Source organism: Cupressus sempervirens, chromosome 6 (assembly GCF_028749045.1).
Source record: "Cupressus sempervirens isolate cs-2001-9-10 chromosome 6, ASM2874904v1, whole genome shotgun sequence".
NCBI lineage: Eukaryota > Viridiplantae > Streptophyta > Pinopsida > Cupressales > Cupressaceae > Cupressus > Cupressus sempervirens.
In genome coordinates this window covers 311418637-311437838 of record NC_143123.1, presented here as the reverse complement: position 1 = coordinate 311437838, position 19202 = coordinate 311418637, and the positions used below count along the sequence as shown (strand labels likewise).

The 19202-nt window shown below is 36.1% G+C and overlaps 2 protein-coding genes across 5 annotated transcripts in view; both read left to right on the top strand.

The window, feature by feature from the left end:
• Positions 1-19202, top strand: part of LOC149552444 (uncharacterized) — a 169636-nt gene that overhangs the window by 14475 nt on the left and 135959 nt on the right. The gene's annotated exons all lie outside the window — the stretch shown is intronic.
• On the top strand, positions 14370-17491 carry LOC149552445 (uncharacterized). The gene is made up of 6 exons (XM_089788007.1): positions 14370-14972; positions 15095-15327; positions 15445-15597; positions 15683-16083; positions 16188-16595; positions 16731-17491. The coding sequence occupies exons 1-5, from the start codon at positions 14554-14556 to the stop codon at positions 16398-16400; spliced, it is 1419 nt and encodes a 472-aa protein (XP_089644133.1). The 5' UTR covers positions 14370-14553; the 3' UTR covers positions 16401-16595; positions 16731-17491.

Below are 19202 nucleotides of genomic sequence, written 5' to 3'. Positions count from 1 at the left end.
TTAGGTAAGTGTCTAGCTTGTGAATCCAAGCTCGCGCGGATGTCTTATTGCTGCCATCAAAAGTAGGGAAAGATAGTTTGTTCATGGCATGCTTCAAGTCCCTGTTCTGTGCTCTAGGTCTCCTGTCCTGTTGTGGTCTCTAGACCATGATCCTGGGTGACCAACCCATGATGCCACCAATCATATGCCGCTCTCTCTAAATGCATCGCAGCAAATATAATGGCTTTTGTCTCCGACATGGGCTTAAGTGTTAGGTAAGTGTCTAGCTTGTGAATCCAAGCTCGCGCGGATGTCTTATTGCTGCCATCAAAAGTAGGGAAAGATAGTTTGTTCATGGCATGCTTCAAGTCCCTGTTCTGTGCTCTAGGTCTCCTGTCCTGTTGTGGTCTCTCTATCTCCCTTTTTTGAATTAAGTATTGAACAAAGGACAAATTCTGCTTAACCGGATCAATGAATAAATCTCATTCATCGTACATTGCCATAATGTTATCTGGTAGTAAGTTTGGTGTTGCGGGTGGTGCTACCTCTTCTTCTGCATTAAAAACGAGCATCAAAGGCTTCTCAGTGTTCCATGTGGGGACCCTAGCAGCTCGAGGTGATCCTGCCACACTACCACCTCCATTGTGATGACTCGGGGCTGCCCTATGAGGTGGAGCTAACTACTGCATAGCACATGTAAGTTGCTGAAGTGCAGTAGCTATATTGTTTTGCCCATCTCTAATAGCCCCTCAAAGTTTCCCTCACTTCCCGTTCTTGTTCATTCTCATTACAAGCCATTTGAGTATCCTGTATCTATTCAACTTGTTCAATCTGTTCACTCTGCTCAATCTGTTCAACCCGTTCCAAAAATTAACTCCTCATCAACTGAATAACTATCCTCAATGTCAATTTGATCTGACGATTCTGCCTGTTCAGGTTGGAGGTGACTAAATTTATAAGGTTTCCTCCTCATACCTAGTTATCATTTTTCCCGTTTAATCCAGCCTCTTACGTAATAAATTTTCCCCACAAGTTGGTTGAACTTATGGCTCTAATACCATTGTAATATTCAACCTCTTAGTTTGGTAAAGAATTCAGACTTTGTTTAATGGTATTTTTATGAACAGTTTGTTAGCAACCCTGAAATGAACTCTCGGAGACCAAAATGCACTTGTATAGATACCAACCAAGAGAAACTGTTCAAATAAAAATACTAATATAGTATTTTGAGAACTCGGGCTGTCCTATTTTGTGATAATAGACGACTAACATAATAAGAAGACCATACAATAAAATAGCTAATCACATCACAGTAATTGTTAGCTCGATCATATACTCTGATTACATCAGTATAGAAAAAGACATGCATACATCAAATTTACAGTCACCTGATTTAATGGATAGACAACATATATTGTATTCAATGCAAGGTAGAAGGACGTGGCACCTGTAGTTACATTGCTCATGTATTCTTCAGAGCCCACCGTTGTGTATGCATATGCTAGATGGAATTTACCGGTGGCAATGAATGATATTCCTGTTACTGCACCCACGTATTGGTCTCTAGTTGACGGGACTGTAGGTGGTGATTATGATGAAGCCACCGCAATACTGGGTTGAAGGAAATGCAGTCATGTCTTGGATAGCTGCCGCAACCAATCCAATGGCTTCTAGCCCTACCGACTCCTATAATCCTTGCGTGGTTATGATATGTGACTGCTAAACTGTTAACATGCACTTGCTATAGGTGATCCTACTTCCAGTAAGCTCTGTACATTCCTCACACTCTCTTTCTTGTACTTGCTACAGAACTATACTCCATGCCAACTATATTATACGTAGTCCATATTACTCACTTCGTTATTGGTGAAGAATATCCAGCCTTGTGCAGTTCCTATGTATGGTATAATAAATCTTCCTGTGGCCCTTTACAAAACAACAGTCTCCTGCGTAAGATACTTACTTCTGAATGCCACCTCTTAGCTGTGTTAGAAGTTCCCAAATCTTTGTACTTGATCTTGTAATAAACCTTTATTGAGTTGCTAGGGCTACGTCCAACTTCTCTTTTCTCTCCCAAGGGGTTTCGTCCTTAAGAGTGTCAAGTCACATTTAAGAAACCATTTAGTATTTGAATAATAACATATATTTGTGGTACTCATCGCAATGCAACTGCTTTCTTTTATAACCTCGAAGTGAGGGGAGATGCGAACAACTTAGCAATGTGGGATAAAAGCCTATTTTGTCTTTTAGTCACTTAAGTCATTTTGTGCTAAAGTGACTTTAAATAATAAAGTATTTTATAAATCAACTTAATAAAACAATGTGACTTTAACTTTAGAATTTCCCACTTAAATATCTCCTCTACTGAAGCCAAAAGACTCCTATGACTGGCTGGCATCCTAAAAACAAATGCCGTTAGCCTATCCGGATGGAAAGATAGACCAACTAGGTGCCATTAGGTCTAGCGCGGAGAAGGGGACACCACACTTTGATTGTGCTCAAAATTTCTTTGATTCAGTTTACATATTGAGCAACATTGTCACCTTCCTTCATTCTTATGTCGTCGTACTTTCCTGTAAGAGTTTCAGCTTTGGCTCTCCTCACATTATTATCTCTTCCACGTACAAGTGTCAGCTTATCCCACATCTGTTTGGTAGTAGTTGAGTTCTTGATATCATCAAACTCGGCATCATTGCGTGCATAAGCAATCTCAATGATTAGGCTATTGTGATTTCTCTTTTCATTCATTTTCTCTATTGTTAGAGGACCGACAGGGATAGTGTATTCATGTTCCAACCAATGTGTGACATTATCTCCAATTCCAGATAGATGCAGTTTCATTCCGTCTTTCCATGATGAGAAGTTCTTTATGTTCAGTCTTGGTACCTCTCTCCTATACATCTTTTCTCTTTAGCTCAAGTTCCTTTAAGCACTTTCTCTAATACCAATTGTTAGATAAATGAGGTGAGAGGTGGGGGGAGGGTGAATCAGTTATCTATAGTCCCTATCAATTCTTAAGTAGCAAACAACATTCATCATCATAAAACTTCACTTAGTGTATTCATTCCACTTCACAGTTAAACTCATTCATTCAGTTTACTTAAAATTGTTTATTCATTGTTCTATTTTAACCGACTGACAGTAATAAAACTTAGTTATTACCACCCATGCACTTACTGAGTTGCAGTAAAATGAAAATAACATGAAAAACAACTTATAACATAACAACATCCACAAATTTTGACACCAATATTTTAACATGGAAACTCTGTTAAAGGAAAAACCACCTTGGACTAACAACCCAAAATTTTTAGTGTTCTGAAGTGAGCTTAATTAGGAGTCAACCTTGTTAAAGGTTACAACACATTGTTAATGGGATCTTGTTAGAGGATTTCACCAAAAGACCATCTAGACCTTATCACTCTTTGATCTAGTCTAAAGAGTAGCCTACTCTAAAGGACTTACAAACACCACTAATCAATGTTACCATATAGGATTTCATAGACCTGTTAGGTCCACTTGGTCTACGAGATTTTTTGCTACAATGATTAGAAAGTAACAGTGTAAAAGTGATCTGTTTAGGTATAACACTACCTTTCTTGTTCAGATCTCCTTTCCGTTCTTGTCTCCGTTTGATCTTTGTCTTTTGATCTTCTTTCCACTGTACTCTTGACTGGCTGATTCACTCCTTTTTCTCCCAACTTTGCTTGATTCTCTTGGCTCAACTGTCTTATTTCACCTTCTTTAATAGTTCACACTCTGATCTTCTCTTTAGCATTCAATCAACAACAGCAGCAACATAACAAACCAACGGCCTCAAACTGTCTCGATCTCCTCCTTAAATAATTATTTCAGCACTTTTAGATTCTTCCATCTATTATTGCTTAATCGCAATCGTCGATTTCAGATTCAATGTACTTAACTACATAGAAAATAGAACTTTTCATAGAACTTCATGCTTTTAATTATCCTTCTTTAGTGTCCATCATCAGATCCTTAAATGAATTTTCCTAGTCATTGATCTTGCAACAAACTTTGACTCGTGGCTTTGACCATCTCGAAAATTCCATCTTTCCATAAAAAATCGGCCTTAGATTCCATTTCTTTCAACTTGTTCTTCTAACTATCACTCAGTGAACATAACATTTCACTCGGGTAATATAGCACTTAGTTAATACTAGACTTGATTGGGCAATACTAACTTTCCTCCTCACTCTTCCATTTACTCGGTGAATACTGTAATCACTCAGGGCCCGTTTGGTTGCAAGCGTAGGAATTGAGAATTAGAATAGAAAATTTGAATGAGAATGGAAAATGAAGAATAGGAATGGAAAAATGCAATCCAATTTCGTTTATCCCTTGTTTGGTTATGCAAGCTTAAATTGGAATAGGGTTAACTTGCAATTGGCGCCGTTTGAAAATATTTTTGAAAATGCAATCGACGCCATTGGAAAATCGCTGAAATATTTGAAAATATTGAAAACAAAGTTCCCGCGCTCACCCTAGGTCAAAGCGGATTTGAAAATTTAATCAAATTTGAGAAAGCGAAAATGAATGCAAGAATAGCAATTCCAATTACAAGTATTTTTTGGAATGGACAAAAGCTCATTTTGGGGCTAAAATGAGAATACGTATTCCTATTCCCTATTCCTATTCCACACACCAAACAAAGAATACAAATCATATTCTAATTTCCTATTCCTATTCCGGTTGTATTCCAGCAACCAAACGGGCCCTCAGTGAATACAATCTTCCTTGCTTAACCTTGTCACTCGGTTAAGCTTGCATAGTTCAATACATTACAATATTACATGATTAAAAAAATTCAAATCAACATTACATTATTACTGCCCAACTCTTTCAAGTGCTCATTGAATACCATACTTATCAACTCTCTCTTCAACATACTTTCTTCAAATCCTCTTCATCAATCATAATGATATAACACTTTACCGAGTTAGCATAATGTCTAGCCAACTAAGGCTTTGACATCAATGACAATATAACAAGCAGCATGTCTCTTTTACATACATTCATAGCATTACCAATTTCATTATTAGTTGGGGCTAACATGCCCCACATAATTTACATTTTCAGATCATCTTTTGAATCCCACCTAAAGAAGATAAGAACATTTTGAGGAAAAAAACTCAAAGGCAATTTGAATTAAAAAAAGTGAGAGGTAAGGGAAATTTTGAAAGATACCAAGTTTCATCCAAAATTGAGGAAGAAGAAGAAATTCCAAGTGAAAAGCTTTGAGGTGGTTAAAGATTTATCACATTTTCATATCAAATTCAGAATTTGCACAAGTCTGGGAGCAATTTCCACCTCATTTCCAATCTCTACCGGGAAATATGCTCTTGCTTTTGCTTATTTCCAATCGGTATCAAGAAATCCGCTCATTATTTTGCTCATTTTGAATCTCTACTAGGAAATCCACCCAAGGAAGGAAATCAACTTTGTTTGCCAAAATTGAAATTTCCACAATGAGGTTGGCCTCCTTAATGCAATGTGAGTGCTCAAGAAAAGGAATTAAAAAATGCAAAATTAAAATGTTGAATAGGGAAATGATCATTTCGGCCTTGATCCAATAGAGGGGCGACTTGGTAAAAATATGTTGAATTAAAGACCTAGGTCGTCTGTCTACTTCAAGTGGTCTGACCATCAAGTGGAATGGTATGAAGTCAGTAATTACGACCACAATTCAGTCGCAATTAAAGCTAATCAATCCCAGACAAGTGGAAACTGAGGCAGATAGTGGCGAAATTCAAGACATTTGAAGGCGAAATTCAGATTTGAAGGCGATTTAACAAGATCTTTTAAGGTGAATTTAATGAGATTCCAGTGCTGCACCCTAATTCTTTGCAGATCCACAGCGAATTCAAAGAGGACCGACTTTGAGAACAAGCCCTAGCTAAATCACCCTGATTTGCGGCAGTGAAAGGCAAATATGAGCAGACTGGGGACAAAAATCAGAGTTGGAAGTGAAATTTAAAATCAGATAATTATTTGAAGAGCAAATTTCAAATCCAAAGGCAATGAAGTGTGAATTTGATATCATGGGAAACACATATCTGTGATGGAGAAAATGAAATCAGAAAATTAAATGTTGTTCCTCATGAAATCAAGTGTATTCCAGATTTCGCATCATGTATTTTGAAAATTTTCTAACCAGATTTCAAGAAAATCAGTTTTGTTCAAGTCATGATTTCATTCAAAAAAATCTAAGGGTTTGATTTTCTACAAGCTTGATGCATTTCGAAACCTTGAGATGTCATTTCCAGATATTGTTTTTCAAGTCATTTGTGTAGCATTTGGATGATATTTTATAAATTAAAGGGAATTGATTGCTTAGGGTTGGGTTTGTTTCACAATTTTTGGAGAATGATCATTATGAAAATTCCTTTAAATATTCGCCCAAACAAATCAGAACAGCAAGGTTGAATTTTCTTTTGCTTAAGCATGTATTTTCACATTTCATTAACATAGCATTCCATTGAGGTTATAATTTTGTGCAGGAAGACTCAAGGAGTTTCATGCGTCCAAGAGGCAGTATTGATTTTCTTTTGGTTTTTGTACTTATTGGATGTCATAAGGTCTTAAAAGACCATATTTCATGTGTTTAATGTCTTAGGTGGTCAAGTTTTTGTATTTGTTTAAATTGTAAAAGGTTGCAAAATTGTTGAAAATCGAGTTTTAAATTGTTTTCGAACTTGAACAATATTGTCATTAGAGAGAGTTGGAGAGAGAGTTGTAGATTGTTGGAGATGAAGAAACCCTTGATTTGTGCGTATTTTTTTCTGAATTTCTCTCGTGTTGCAGGCTGTTGTTTTGGTTGGTACAAATTCAATATTTCAGATAAGAATGTGAAACCACTTTGAGAAGTTTGTATGTGAATCTATTTTCATTTTCAATTAGTCTCATCCATTTTTATTACGGTTTGTAGAAGTTATAGTATTTATGCAACAGTCTGAAAGAAATGTATGATACTGACTGGTAGAATACAGTAATGATACCAAACCAATTGGGAAAGATAAATAAATCAATTTAGTTTCATTTTCTTTTTGTTTGATCCAATTTGATTAAGATTTGAGAGTTGTGATGTTTTTGGTGAAGACGGGTCTGTTAAAAAATCAGGGTGTCTAGTCAACAAGAAAACTTATATCTTTTGTTTCTATCATTGGAAAATCATAAAAAATGGATAGAAAGTTATACCTTGGTAATATAGAAAGATATTTCAATGAATTAATGACTGTAATGCTCATTCTTACGAGTTATTAAGTCTTTAATGGGTGCTGTTGAATGATACTCCTCCTTTTTGCATCATAGTGGTATCAGAATGAGAAGATCTTTAGAAAATGATCTATTATCTTGGCTAGTGTGTTTTGGTGAGAGTTGATATTTCAGAATGGCTCTTAATAAGGAGGAGAATGGGAAAGGAGCATCATCAGGGTTTGATATAGTTTCCAAAGAATGGGACAGGATAATACAAGAGATGAAAGCTGAGAAAGAAAGAGAGATGGAACAGGCAATGTTATTTCAAATTAATTGCTTGTGCAAAGGTAAAATTTGTAAGTTGTGATTCCACATTATTGCATGGATAATATTGTTTTAGGATACGTGGTAGATAAATTGGGTTTGAAAAGAATACTACACCCTGTACCCTATTCTATATCTTGGATTCAGACCAGTACTAAGGTAACAGTAACTAAACAATGCAAAGTTAAGTTTCAAATTGGCCAATATAAGGATGAAATACTGTGTGATATTATGCATATGGATGTATGCCACCATATATCTGGTTACTCATGACAGTACAATAGGGCAGCAAAGTACAATAAGAAAAACAACACATATGAGATTGAAAAAAATTTAATGAAATTTTTGGCGATCCTTGAAGGACGAGAGCATAGATGTTGAAAGCTTTGTTAAGTACGAAGAAAAAAGCAAAGAGATATGAAGAAACGATAAATGATGTAATGCCTAAGGTAACAAATTTTGAAAATAACACGATGTTTGAAAATCACTTGAAAAAGTAGAAGAATTTTCTTTTGAATTTGCTCAAACTAAAGAAAGTAATAGTGATGTTGATGTTGTAGTGGGTGATGTTCAGGAAGAGGAAGTGACAACACAAGGTGTTGTAGAGGACTCAAAGGTAGTCCACTAAGAGGAGATAGTTATGGATGGTGAAGAGATGGCATGGTTCTCAAGAGAAGAACCAAGAATTGAGAATTGTTGATGTCAAAGAGGACAAAAAATGGATTAGAAATTTCAAAAATGAAAATGAATGGCTGAGTACGGTTGAGGTGCAACCAAATATTATGGAGAATAATAAAGAGGAACGAACATGTGGTAGACAAAATGAGGATGAAGAAAAAGAAGAGTACATGGAGGTTGATCCCACTGATAAAGGTGTATTTGTTAATGAATCAATAGAAAAGAATGATAGTGATTAGATATATAATAAGGTTGATGGTAAATGGTAGGAGTTACCAAGAAGAATTGAGAAGAACAGACATTTTATGCATACTTTTGATACTAATCAATTGTTTTTTGTCATATTTCTTTTAATAATATTCATTTCAATGGAGGATTCAAGAAGAACAAGTTGGGAAAAGAAGCAAAACTCTCCTGAGAGGTCATATACTTAAGCAAGAATACAGAATGACCAAGTGTGAAGATGAAGCACAGTGATGGTGCAAGTTTTAAAGCTAATGCACATTTCCAATACCTTGTACACTGGAAGGAAATACCGGTATAACAACCATTTGGAGATCAGAGGAAGAAGAATTTAAACATAATCTTTTTGTAGGTTCTACTAAGGGACTTGAGTTTCTTTCTTCTGGGAAGTATGGTGCAGGGGCACCCAAGGAGTTTCATACATCCAAGATGCAATATTGATAATCTCTTGGTTTTTGTATTTATTGGATATAATAAGGTCCTAAAAGACTATATCTCATGTGTTTGATGTCTTAGGATATGTTTTAGGTTGGCAAGTTTGTGTATTTGTTTAAATTGTAAAAGGTTGCAAAAATTGTTGAAAATCAAATTTTATATTGTTATCAAACTTGAACAATATTGTCATTAGTGTTGAAAGGAGTTATTAGCTAGTTGGGGAAGTTAGAATTGGTTGTAATAGATAACTATATCATACCAATTCGAATTTTGGGTTGGAGAGAGTTGTAGATTGTTGGAGATGAAGAAACTGTTGATTTGTGTGTATTTTTTATGAATTTCTCTCATGTTGCAGACTGTTGTTTTGATTGGTACAAATCAATTCTTCAGATAAGGATCTGAAACCATAGGGAGAAGTTTGTAATGTGAATTTACTTTATTTTCAATTGGTCTTCATCCATTTTTATTAAGATTTGTATAAGTTATGGTATTTTTGTGTAGGTTGTTTTGAGTGTCTCATTTTCCTGCAATAGTCTGAAAGAAATGTATTGTACAGACTGGTAAAGTACAATAATGAAACAAACCAATTGGAAAAGATGAATAAATGAATCTACTTTTGAGTTTCTTATTGTTTGATCCAATTTGGTTAAGACTTGAGAGAGTTATGCTGTTTTTGTGAAGACAGTTCTATTATAAAATTAGGGTTTCCAGTCAACAAGGAAACTTATATATTTTGTTTCTGCCATTGGAAAATCATAAAAAATAGATAGAAAGTTACACCTTCGCAATATACAAAGATATTTAATAGTCTGAATGGCACCTCTCCCGTTCTTTGCAATGTAGGGGTTATAACAACATGCAAATTGGTATATGGAGATTTAATGCTACCAATGGGGGGTTTTTGAGCAACAACGAAATGATAAAAGGCAATTTAATGTGGAGAGGGCTGGGAGTGGGTTTAGGAGTTACAAAAAAGGATTCCAGAAGGCATGTCCTGATAATTGTTTTACCTCAATGTATTTAGGAGGTCTAGTGGATTTATTGAAAGTGTTGAAAAAATTTTGTAAGACAAACCTGATCCAAGAACAAATGAAAAGAGCTAAGGTAAGTCCGAATCAAACCCATTGTAATGTGGTGTCCTTGTTAATAAACAAAAAAGGATGGTTAGGATTTGTAGGTTATTTGAAAAACCATGCCCTGTTTTAAAAATTGGGGGAGAGTGGCCTGCTCAAAGGTTAAAGCTTGGTGTGATAAGCAGTGTGGGGAGTTGGTCATTCTTAAAATGAGAGGAAATGGGTTCTATCAGGTGGTTGTTTCAAACATGCATGATAGGCAGTTGATCATGAATAATGGGCCTTATTTAATGGATGAGATTGGTTTCTATATGAAGCGATGGGAGCCAAACTTTGATCCCTCAAAGGAAGAGATAAATGAACTTCCTATATGGATTTGTTTGCGAAGCCCTCCTTAGGAGTATTGGAATGAAGATTCTTTACAAGCAAATAGGGAATAAATTGGGTTTGTTTCCGAGGTACATGGAGGTGGGGGATAAGGTGACCTTTCAAATGTCTTGTCGCATTTGTATTTTATGGAAATCTTGTCACCCTCTACTTGAGCTGGTGGAGCTGATCATAGGCTCAGATACTTGGTGACAAATGTTATCAGTGCAAAAGGACCTAGAAATATGCTCATAATGTTTAAATGAAGACCACAATGTGTCCTATGAAAGGGAAAGGTAAGTTTTAGTGCAAAATGTTTTGGTAGATGGATTGGTTTAGCTATTAGAGGTGAGAAGCCAGAATATGTGATTAGATCAAAATGGTGAAGTTGATCAACCTGGCGAAGGGGAGGAAGCTTGGATAATTATAGAGATAGGTTTATTGGCAAATGTTATGAATAAAAAAGGGGCCATAGACTCTTCCTTTGAAAATGAAAATGAACAAAGTAATGGAGAAGTGAAAGCAAAACAATCATGTAAAGAGAAGTAGGTAGATAGTACGTCGATGGATTTACACATCTCCTCTAAGCAGTTGCTCTCAAAGGATTTTGTAAGAGAAGGCAGGTGCGGGGGCATGTCATCCTTAGGTTGGGTGGAAGGATGGATTGAGGACTTTATTGATAAGCTAGATTGCTTAATGATGGCTCCCCAATTAAGTCAGCACACCAGAAGGAAACAAATGAAAAATGCTTGGAGGAGGGAATAGGGGCTAATAAGATGATAAGGTCAGAAGGACTATTGGTTCCCAAAATCGCAGATTGAAATCCTACAGGCCTTGCTTGCTCGATGCTGGGATATCAACCGGTTAAGGCCAACTTGACGGAACTGAACAATGCGGTCCGAGTTCCTTGCACTTCTGGCTCTGCAAAACCAAGGTGGGTGTATCTGATCTTGGACAGAACACTTAGATCCAAGACGCTTATAGAAGATTGATTAGAATGCGAATATATTGAAAGTTTTCCTAATGGCAAGAATTGTAGAAAACTTCAAACTTGCAATTTATGAATTAAAATAAAAGTAAATGATTGTATGAATGTGATAATGTTTTAAATAAAGAATGAATGCAACAAATGAATATGTTAATTCCTCAAGGGAAAGAAATGAAACAGTTGCTAGTATATGGATTATGAATCAAGAGTAAAAGACCAATGCTTTAAATAAATGGGCAATTAGAGTCAATATTATAAGTTGAAACGTACAGCTTTATAAAATTCAATATATTTAAACTATAAACAATTTTAGCAATTCAGATGCAACAGATCAATTATATGAATGCAATTTTAAACCAGTCTAAGATGCACTTTAACTCCTGTGGAGATAAACTAGTCATAAATACGGAAACAATTAAATATTTCACAATATCTATGTTTATCAAATTTAAAATGCAATAATGAACTAGTCCACTTATCGGAACATTAAAATATTTATAGAAAATAAATAAAAATATTTATAAAGGACACAACTTAATAATAATTTAGAACTCCAAAATTTAAAATAAATAATAATGCCAGAAATAAAATCGCAATAAAGACACTCCTTACAGATGATCTATCTATTGCATTTCAATTCTGGAATCGCATATAAATTTGCTCTGTAATTCAATCCATGGGCTTTGATCAAGAATTCATTTCTTCGCCAATCGAAGAATAAAATATATCATAGAGCATGTATATATAAATTGGATATAATTTTTTTTTTAGGAAATCTAAATTGTACCATTTGATATTACATAAGATATTTATAAACAATGAAGAGGTGCTATGTTCTCTCCGAAACAATGCACCACTTCATAAGAAAAACTAATCAATAACTTCCTTCTAACATTGTTGAGTAGTTATCAAAACAGAATAGTTATCAAAATATAGACTTTGTTTAACAAAGAAAGAATAATGCTGATGCCGAAAAACATCTTCCCAAGCTATTCTTTTTCATGGACGTGCCTGCAACAAATCAAATGCATCCGCTCTGCTCATATTTCCAAACCTGCAATAAATATAAAATAATATTAGATAGTATTGGATAATAATTGGCAATAGTGAATACATAATCCTTCTTTGGGAGACTCTAATATTTCCATTGCGTTTCAATGTTCTCTTCCAATCGCTCATCACATAGACCGAGATCTTTGTGATTGCTACACCTGCCAATATATCTATTGCTGGAAACTATCGTTTTCATCATATGTATAACTTTATTGTTCTATTTGGACTGAAACATAAATTGCTGCTCCTCTTGACGGTTCCTTTGTTGTTTTATTTCCTTATTCAAGTCAACCATATTGATATCGCACCCCTCTAAAACACTAGAGGCTGCTGCTACATATGTCTTCAAGGAATGTTTATATGGTTACTGTGCATATTAGTTTTTACACTAGTGGTCATCATTGCAGTCTTCTCTGTTGCCATATTATACTGTCCTGTTGTTTTCTTATGAATCGTGGCATGTATACTGTTTGGAATATCTTCTTAACACGGAGATCATATTGGTCTGTTATTGTCACTTATTTCCCTTGTAATTGCTAACCCCATACCTCCGATATTATTTCCGTCACTATTCCTGTGAATGATTCTTCATATGTGTTATAGTCTCCTGCTTAATCACTGGATACATATACATGGCTGTATATATCAACTCATATGAATTGGTTTTTAATTTTTGTTTATATGACCATCTTTAATACATACACTGATATATTTGTTGGGCGTGGATATATTATTAATAATACTCATCTGCTTGGTGGTTATCCTGTGATGTGAAAACATAATGTGTCTTCTCCACGTTTTGAGCATACCATGTGATGAAAGAGTCTTTCATATATGTTTCTGAATGCAAATTCTTATGTATCCCCCTCATGATGGACTGCTGCGGTACTTGTATAGTTTGATGAGCATGCTGATGTCTCCTCTACAAATGTTTCATCTTTCTGATCTATTTACAACTGTTCCTCCACGTGGTTTGGCAATTCTGTTGTTATTTGTGAATAAAACATGGCGATTGAAACAATTATGATGATAAATGCCTCTCTATATACTATTATCTGATAAAATCATTGGGAGATTGCATGAATTATCTTCCTGAATAAATTTGTCCCACTTCTGATATTGAAAATATACCCACCATCAAATAGCGCTAATCAATTACTTCAGTGGCTACTTCATATAATTAAATCAAATTCAGATCTCACTATCTTTTATCATATACACGTCATACTTGATTAGAGGTGCCATATCCCTGGCTATCAACATCGATACTATTTTTGTGTTATTGTAGCTACAACTATGTACTTAGACCAGAGTAACGAGAATCGCCATAAAATCGCCTGAATCGGCGATTCGGCGATTAGATTCAGCAATGGCGATTTTTTTGGAGTCGAAAATCGCCATTGCCGATTTCTTCAAGTGAATCGCCTGAATCGCCGATTCAGGCGATTCAGGCAAAAAATCGCATGAATCGCCTGAAAAAATCGGCAGGAATTGCCCGCGGCCAATAAAGTATAGAGTTGTAAAATTTAAAAAAATTGCTTTTTTTTTACTTTGTTTTTGACCTATTCTCTTTGTTATAACCCTAAAGGGCCTTCTATTTGTTTAACATGAGTAGAAGAGAGGAAAAGTGAGAGAGAAGAAGAGAAAAGAAAAGCCATAGGTTTCTAACCGGCAAGAAGAAAGAGCACAAAAGAGATCAGCAATCCATTTGGGGAGGCCATCAAATGCATTGGGAGCATTAGAGAGCCAATCTCAACGCTCCTCAACTCATTTGCAAGAGGTAAGTGCTCTTTTTTTTTTTGCATGTTAGTGTATTATGCATTTTTTGTTAAATTTTTATAGTTTTCAAGATTTTTAGTTTAGATCTTGAATGTTCTTTATTTTTACTAAGTTGCAAACTAGGGTTTGTTGTTTTGTAGCTTTTATTAGCTTCAAACTTTGATATTTTACATATAAATTTTTATTGCGGTAGCCTTTGCTTTCATTTTTTGCAAATTCGCAATGGGTAGAAAAGATGAATTTTGGAAATATAACGAAAAGTTTCCTGGAAGAACCAAATATCAAACAAAATGTATTTTTTGTAAAGAAAAAATAACTTCTGGGGGTATTTATAGATTGAAATACCACATTGCTGCTATACCTGGACACGATGTTACAATTTGCACTCACCAAACTCCTGAGGCAAAATGCACTTGCTTAATGGCATTAGAAAAAATTGAAAAAGACAAAGCCAATAGGAAAATGCAACTTGAAGGGTTAAGGGGTATTGGCTCCCATGTTCCCGCATCTGCATCTGCAGCCGCATCCACATGTGCATCTGCATCAGCTTCTGCATCTGTAGGTTGTGTTGGAGAGGGTTCTTCTAGGCCTCCTTTTTATCCTAGTTCTTCTGCTCGTGCTAGTGCTAGTCGGTCACATACTAAGACAGAGTCCCACACCAACCTATTGCAGCCTAGAGTGCGGAAAAACAGAATGGATAGTTACTTTGTGCCCCGCACTACTCCTGGTTCCCAACCCACGCTTGAGGGCATGGGTTTGAACAAGGAAATTCATGATGCTGCCAGAAAGGAGATATGCAAATTTTGGTACTTTTGCAACATTCCATTTATTGCAGCCAGGTAATTGATTCTTTTTTCGTTGTTTTCTTTAAAGTTAAAATTAAAAGTAAAAGTAAAACTTTAATTATATTTACTTGTTTTATAATTTGAGTCTTTGACATCTAAATTTTTATTTGTGACAGGGCTCCTTATTGGCAGAACATGATAGACGCGGTTGCTATTTGTGGTCCGGGGTTTAAAGCCCCAACTGAGGCTGAGTTGAGCGGATACCTCTTGGATGAGATGGTAGAGGACATGAGGGCTGAGCTCGAGGAGAACCGAAAGGAGTGGATTGCAAAGGGTTGCACCATCATGATTGATGGTTGGACAGATATGAGGAATAGAACACTCCTCAATTTTCTTGTATCCTGTGGAGGTAATTGATCATTCTACTTTCCTACATACATAATTGTAAATTTTGATTTGTTGAATGCTAATTTGTTGATGATCCATTTAATTTTAATATTCTAATTCGTTGTTTTGTTACTTGTAGGATATACCATGTTCATCAAATCCATTGATGCTTCCGCACATGTAAAAAATGCCACATACTTATGTGAGGCTATTGAGGAAGTCATAGCAGAGGTGGGAGAACAAAATGTGATCCAGGTGGTGACGGATAATGCAGCAAGTTATGTTGCTGCAGGTAAACTTTTAACTTTTCAAGTTTTGAAAATAAATTTATTTGAATTTTGAAATTTGAATTTCTAATTGACTTAAAATTGTTGTAGGTAAACTTTTGATGGAGAGGCACCCCACCATATTTTGGTTCCCTTGTGCGGCACATTGCATTGACCTCATGTTGGAGGAAATTGGCAAACTTGAGTTTGTCAAGTCATGTGTGGAAAGGGCAAAAAACATATGCAAATTCATTTATAATCATTCATTTGTCCTTAGCACAATGAGGAAGTACACAGAAGGCAAAGAGTTAGCTCGCCCAGGTATCACGAGGTTTGCCTCAAATTTTATCACCTTGCAGTCCTTGTTGACATCAAGGGATGAATTGAGGAGCATGTTTGTTGGGCGGGAGTGGATTTCCTCTTCCTATGCTACGACCACTGTAGGGATAGATGTGGCGGATTGCATATTTGATGAGGATGGTTTTTGGAAACCCGCTAGAGAAATCCTGCAGGTAAATTTATTGCAATTTAACATTTAGTATTTTACTTTTACTTTAAGTTATATTATTTTATATTTAAGTTTTGGCTCAAGTTTTTTGTTTTACTTTATATGTAGGTCACTGAGCCCCTTGTAGCTTTGCTACGAACTGCTGATGGGGAGAGAAGCCCTCTATGGGCTACATTTATGAGGGCATGGATAGGGCCAAGGAGACCATCAGAGCCCAATATGCAGGAGTGCAGGAGAGGTATGGCCCTATTTGGGACATCATCGATAGGAGATGGCAGAATCAGCTCCATCGACCCATCCATGCAGCAGCTTACTTTCTGAATCCGGCATATCGTTTCCGTCTTGAGTTCAAGGCGGATGCGGAGGTTCTCACTGGCTTATACACAGTGATTCAGAGGTTGAGTAGCGATGAAGATAGCGCTGCTGCGATTGTTGAGTTAGACCAGTTCAACAATAAAGAGGGGCCACTTTTCTCTAGCAGGATGGCCATAAATGCTCAGACAACACTACACCCAGGTAAAAATTAAATAATATATTCAATGTTCATGAATCTAGATTCTAATCTTAAAGTTGATTATGTAATTTTAGAGTTAACTTGTAATTTGTAAATGAGACTAATTGTTTCTATTTTCAATTTTTCCCTTATTGCAGATAGATGGTGGCAAATGTTTGGGGCCACAACCCCAAAACTTCAAAAAATTGCCATTCGTATTCTGAGTCAGCTAAGCAGCGCTTCTGGATGTGAGCGCAGTTGGTCCATGTTCGAGCACATCCATTCGAAGAGGAGAAACAGGTTGACAGTGCAGAAGTTGAATGATATTGTCTTTGTTCATTACAACCTCCGTCTTAGGATCAGACAGATTTTGGGCACTGACTCCTCTCCGATCATTCTAGAGGAGATTGATCCAGAATCAGAGTGGCTCACAGAGGTTGTGGATCCAGTCTTCACCGAGGAAGACTGTGTGTGGGTTGACCAGGTGGATATAGAGGCTGAGGCAGCTAGAGCACGTTCTTCAGGCATTGGTAGACGCACACGTGCACGCACAGGCACAGGCCCTAGCGACGTTCATGATCCCATCTTACATACGGGAGATATGGCTCGACAGTCCTCTAGGACCTACATTAGACGCCTTGCTACTAGGCAGACTGGATACTCAGAGGCTGAGGCTGAGGCTGCAGCCAAGCTTCAGGATGATGTTGAGGATGATGATGATGACTATGAGTCTGAGGCTTGAGTTGGAGCCTTGTTTTTATATTTTGTTTACAGATATTGATACTGAATCATTGATAGACATATGTTTCAAACTTTCATGGATCTTCATCTTAGATTCTTACATACATTTATGATTTGATGTCTTATGGATCATCTTACATACATTCTATGATTTAAATCATTGTGATCATTTGATTTCTATTTACTTCAGCTAGCCTACAATTTACATTTTAGATAACATAGTTACATATGTGATGGATTTTATGTTCCATGTTTATGTATGTTAAGTTTTAACTTCTATTTGATGATGTTATAGTGTGTTTAAGTTATATTCAATAAAGGGTGCATGAAATAAGTTTTAAATTGTTAAAATCTTTAAATTTAAAGGGTTTTTTCAAATTTGCCGATTCATTGCCGATTCACGATTCGATTCGGCCTTGCCGATTCCGATCCGATTCCGATTCTTGTTACTTTGACTTAGACATTGCCAGTTGCTATTGCCTGATGTAAACTCCTACAAGAATCATTATTGGTGTGTGCTGACTATTACCCTCCCTTTCTTATTGCGGAGTGAAAATTCTGAGATTGTATATAGGATTAATGACATATAACCATATATATTAGCAGAATATTTGTGCATTGATCATTTTATATGTACAACTGTCACTATCTCAACACTTGCTGAAAGAAGATGTCTTGTACACATTTTCAACACTATATCAATCAGTTTCCAGCCTCCAGTCTACAGGTAAGTGAAATACTTTTTAAAATCTCAGAACAACTGAAAGTTTACTGGGTATCACTCTTGCCATATACATACTCCTTATTCTTTCAACAAACGGTGTGCACATTACTGCTATATGGTGTTCTTCAATTCATTTGGGTAAATTGAAAACAATTGACACTCCATCTTGTATATGTGCATGTGAATAATTTCAATCTCCACAATGGTCTGCATGAACAAATGAGCCAACTTCCTTTTCCATATTCTCCTGACTACTTTTGGTGACTTGAAGCATACTGGTTGAATATAAGTAGTGGGTAAGATCTGAAAATTCTGTCTTTTCCACGGTGCTTAGGACTAAAATTTTGCTAAAATTTGGAGCTTCATCAAGGACAATGCCAAGAACTTGTGGCGGATTTGATGGAACTAAAGATTTGAATGAATCTCTTAAGAATTCAATTGAATGTGGGGTTAAAGATATTTAGATGACCCCAACTCAGAACCTCCAATTATCCTTTGAGAGGGCGGAGGATTCAAGTGAACAAACAGAAAACTCTAACTCAGATTATGACTTTGAGGACCTGGAAGAGGATTTTTTGGGTCTAGGGGACACTTTAGAGGTGGTGGAAAAAAAGGACTTTGGATCAATTAGAGGCAAGGAATAGAGAAGTAAAAGTTGGGCAGAAGAAGTGGGGGAGGAAATCAAATCAGGATTTGTTGGCAGTAGAAGGGAATGCTCTGGGACAAAGAAAATTGTGATTGCAACCCTGAAGTTACTCTCATGGAATGTTAGGTACTGTAACGCCCCTGATAAGATTCACTCGATCAAGTGATGTTTTGATCAAGTGAGACCGAAAGTGGTAATTTGCAAGAAACAAAGATTAAAACTCAGGATTTTGACTGGTTTGGGAAAGTGTTTGGAAGATGGAAATGTCTCTTGATGGATGCCCAAGGGGCCTCGGGAGGTCTAGGTCTTTTATGGAAAGGGGAGACAATAAATTTAGTTTTGGTTAATTCAAGAGATCATGATAGTGTTTCAAAATAATGTCAAAACAATTGGGGGTTAATTTTTTGTTGCTCAATGTCTATGGCCCGAATAACAACATTCAAAACCTTATGGGAGATACTTTCAAAACTTCTTAGACTACAAGATGGGTAAGTATGTATTTTGGGGAGTGATTTTAAT